Raw genomic sequence first — 2,104 nt, 5'->3', positions numbered from 1 at the left:
TATCATCTCATATTCAAGACATAAGATGGTCTTCTATTACTTTTACTAAACATTTTCTTAATTATTTTTTATTATTTTCTTTATTATATATTATTATTTATTTATTAATTATTTGCAAAAAAAATATATCAATATCCTTAGAGCCTCTTGGCCATAATCTTTTTTTAATTTGCATATCATCAGCTTCAATCCAGACATTAGAGGATTCTTCTCTACATATACTTGTATAATGACCATTATCAATACTTGATCCATTGTGAAATATAGCATTCATGACCTCATAAGACTGCCCAGCTATTAATACTTTGGTTGTTGGAACAGCACATAAATTAAGTTTATATTTTTTCATCGACTTATCATCCTGTAATATAATATGTACAACAAATATTTTTTGCATCGATATTAATTCATATTTAAATAACATATTTCCTGCACAATATTCATATGGCTCATTAAACCATTTAGTCCAGTGTAAAAATGTAATATTTATTAAATCTTGAAGATTATAACTATTCTCCTTCAAATGATTAATAGATATTGTAAAAATAATATTCTCACTTGTGGTACATTTTGTATTTTCACAAGTTTTGCAGCGGTCGATAGTATTTATTTTACAAAAGTGAATCTTTTATATAATCATATTTGTCACAAAGAGCTGTGAGAAATTGAAATGCATCTCGTTTTATATTATCAGAAAAATATTCTTCTAAATATTCCCGTATTGCATACGTACTCAATTGAGCCATTCCCTTTTCATACTGATACGCTAATTTACCTAAAACGTTTGATTTATCCAAAATAAACAATTGTCTGATATCAGTTATGCAATAAACATTGCAATATTGAATTTAAATAACATGAAACTTTATCTTGTAACAACCGTACGTCTCGCGTTGGTTGTTGGTCGTATCGCCGGAAATATCGCTCGTCGGAATCAAGGATCGTTATATGATTGACACTAGCAAATAATAACAAATAACAATTTATTCGATCTTTAGAATACAGAGCAACGGTGTGAGCTACGCGTGTTTCGGCGCGAGACGGCAGCAGTGATCGGGTCCCGGTTTCGCTTGGCCGGGTCTCGCGATTCGGTAGGCGGGGCGAATAGCGCGAACTTGGCACTTTGCAAGAGACAAGTCGCGTAGAATCCGCGAATCGCGATGCGAACAGACGTATGGCGACGGGGGTCCGGCGGTACGCGGGATCTTGACGTGTCGCAGCACGTCGCGCAATATATCGGGCGACTCGCGTATTGCCGTATGCAATAAAGCAAGTATCGACAACGTTCGATCGGGCGCAGCGAACACACTGGCTCGGATGCTTGCTCGTGTGGTCGGGATACGATCGGTACCGAGAGGACTCGATCGGGTTCGCGAATACACGAACTCGTAGGCCGGTCGTCGGATCCTGATGGGACGGCGAAATCGGTGTCAAGAGCGCTTGACGGAGATAGCGAACACACAATCTCCAAGTGCCGGTTTCGTCGCTGTGGTTTCGGAAGGTGACGGGGAGGTAGAAACGATACGGTCGGATACCTTGCTCTCCGCTCTGAAGCATCGAGTTCGGTCGGCGGTCCGGATCGGTCTCTCCGCTTATTTCTCGGCCACGGTTTATATACCGTCTCGTTACATTTGATGTTGTTGTTGACGTTCCGTGTCTTTAGGCGTGGCGCATGTTTATGTTTGGGTTTATTTGTTTGGCGCTTAGCGCCGTTTACAGCCAACGGATGTTGTGTCGGCTGTTATTAGGGACGATGCGTGTAAGGCATCGTCACAATCTGTATTTTGAAAACCTTTTATAACCCATGCAGTATTCTGTAAAAATTTTTTACATGGTACTTGAGTACGGGAAACTATCTTTGGTGAAGTCCACAAGATATCTTTCACTTTATGATGTTTCTTCTTAGAAACAGTAATCAATGCTGTTTTTGCTTTATGTACCTTTTTTAAGCGATTATACTCAATAATAGCCTCCTCACTAGCTTTAACTAACGAAGGATCACAATTGATCAAATGCAGTCCTTCTATAGAGGTTACTCGAGATAATGCAACATATACCTGGCCACAATTAAATACAAAGTTACCTATATCCATGACAACATTTC

General features: G+C 38.9%; 2 protein-coding genes across 9 annotated transcripts in view; both read right to left on the bottom strand.

Moving 5' to 3' along the window:
* LOC116852385 (protein phosphatase 1L-like) overlaps positions 1-2,104 on the bottom strand; it is a 291,241-nt gene that overhangs the window by 249,359 nt on the left and 39,778 nt on the right. The window lies entirely within an intron of this gene.
* Positions 8-2,104, bottom strand: part of LOC116852388 — a 2,711-nt gene continuing 614 nt past the window's right edge. Inside the window, exon 2 of the mRNA XM_032832680.1 lies at positions 8-2,083. Coding sequence (XP_032688571.1) covers positions 1,704-2,083 — 380 coding nt within the window. The 3' untranslated portion in view covers positions 8-1,703. The remainder of the gene's footprint in view (positions 2,084-2,104) is intronic.

The sequence above is a fragment of the Odontomachus brunneus genome, unplaced genomic scaffold (assembly GCF_010583005.1).
Source record: "Odontomachus brunneus isolate Ranch 3 - 2012 unplaced genomic scaffold, Obru_v1 Obru_scaffold_221, whole genome shotgun sequence".
In the NCBI taxonomy this organism is placed as follows: Eukaryota; Metazoa; Arthropoda; class Insecta; order Hymenoptera; family Formicidae; genus Odontomachus; species Odontomachus brunneus.
The sequence above is the reverse complement of the archived record's forward strand: the minus strand, read 5'-3'. Positions and strand labels throughout refer to the sequence as shown.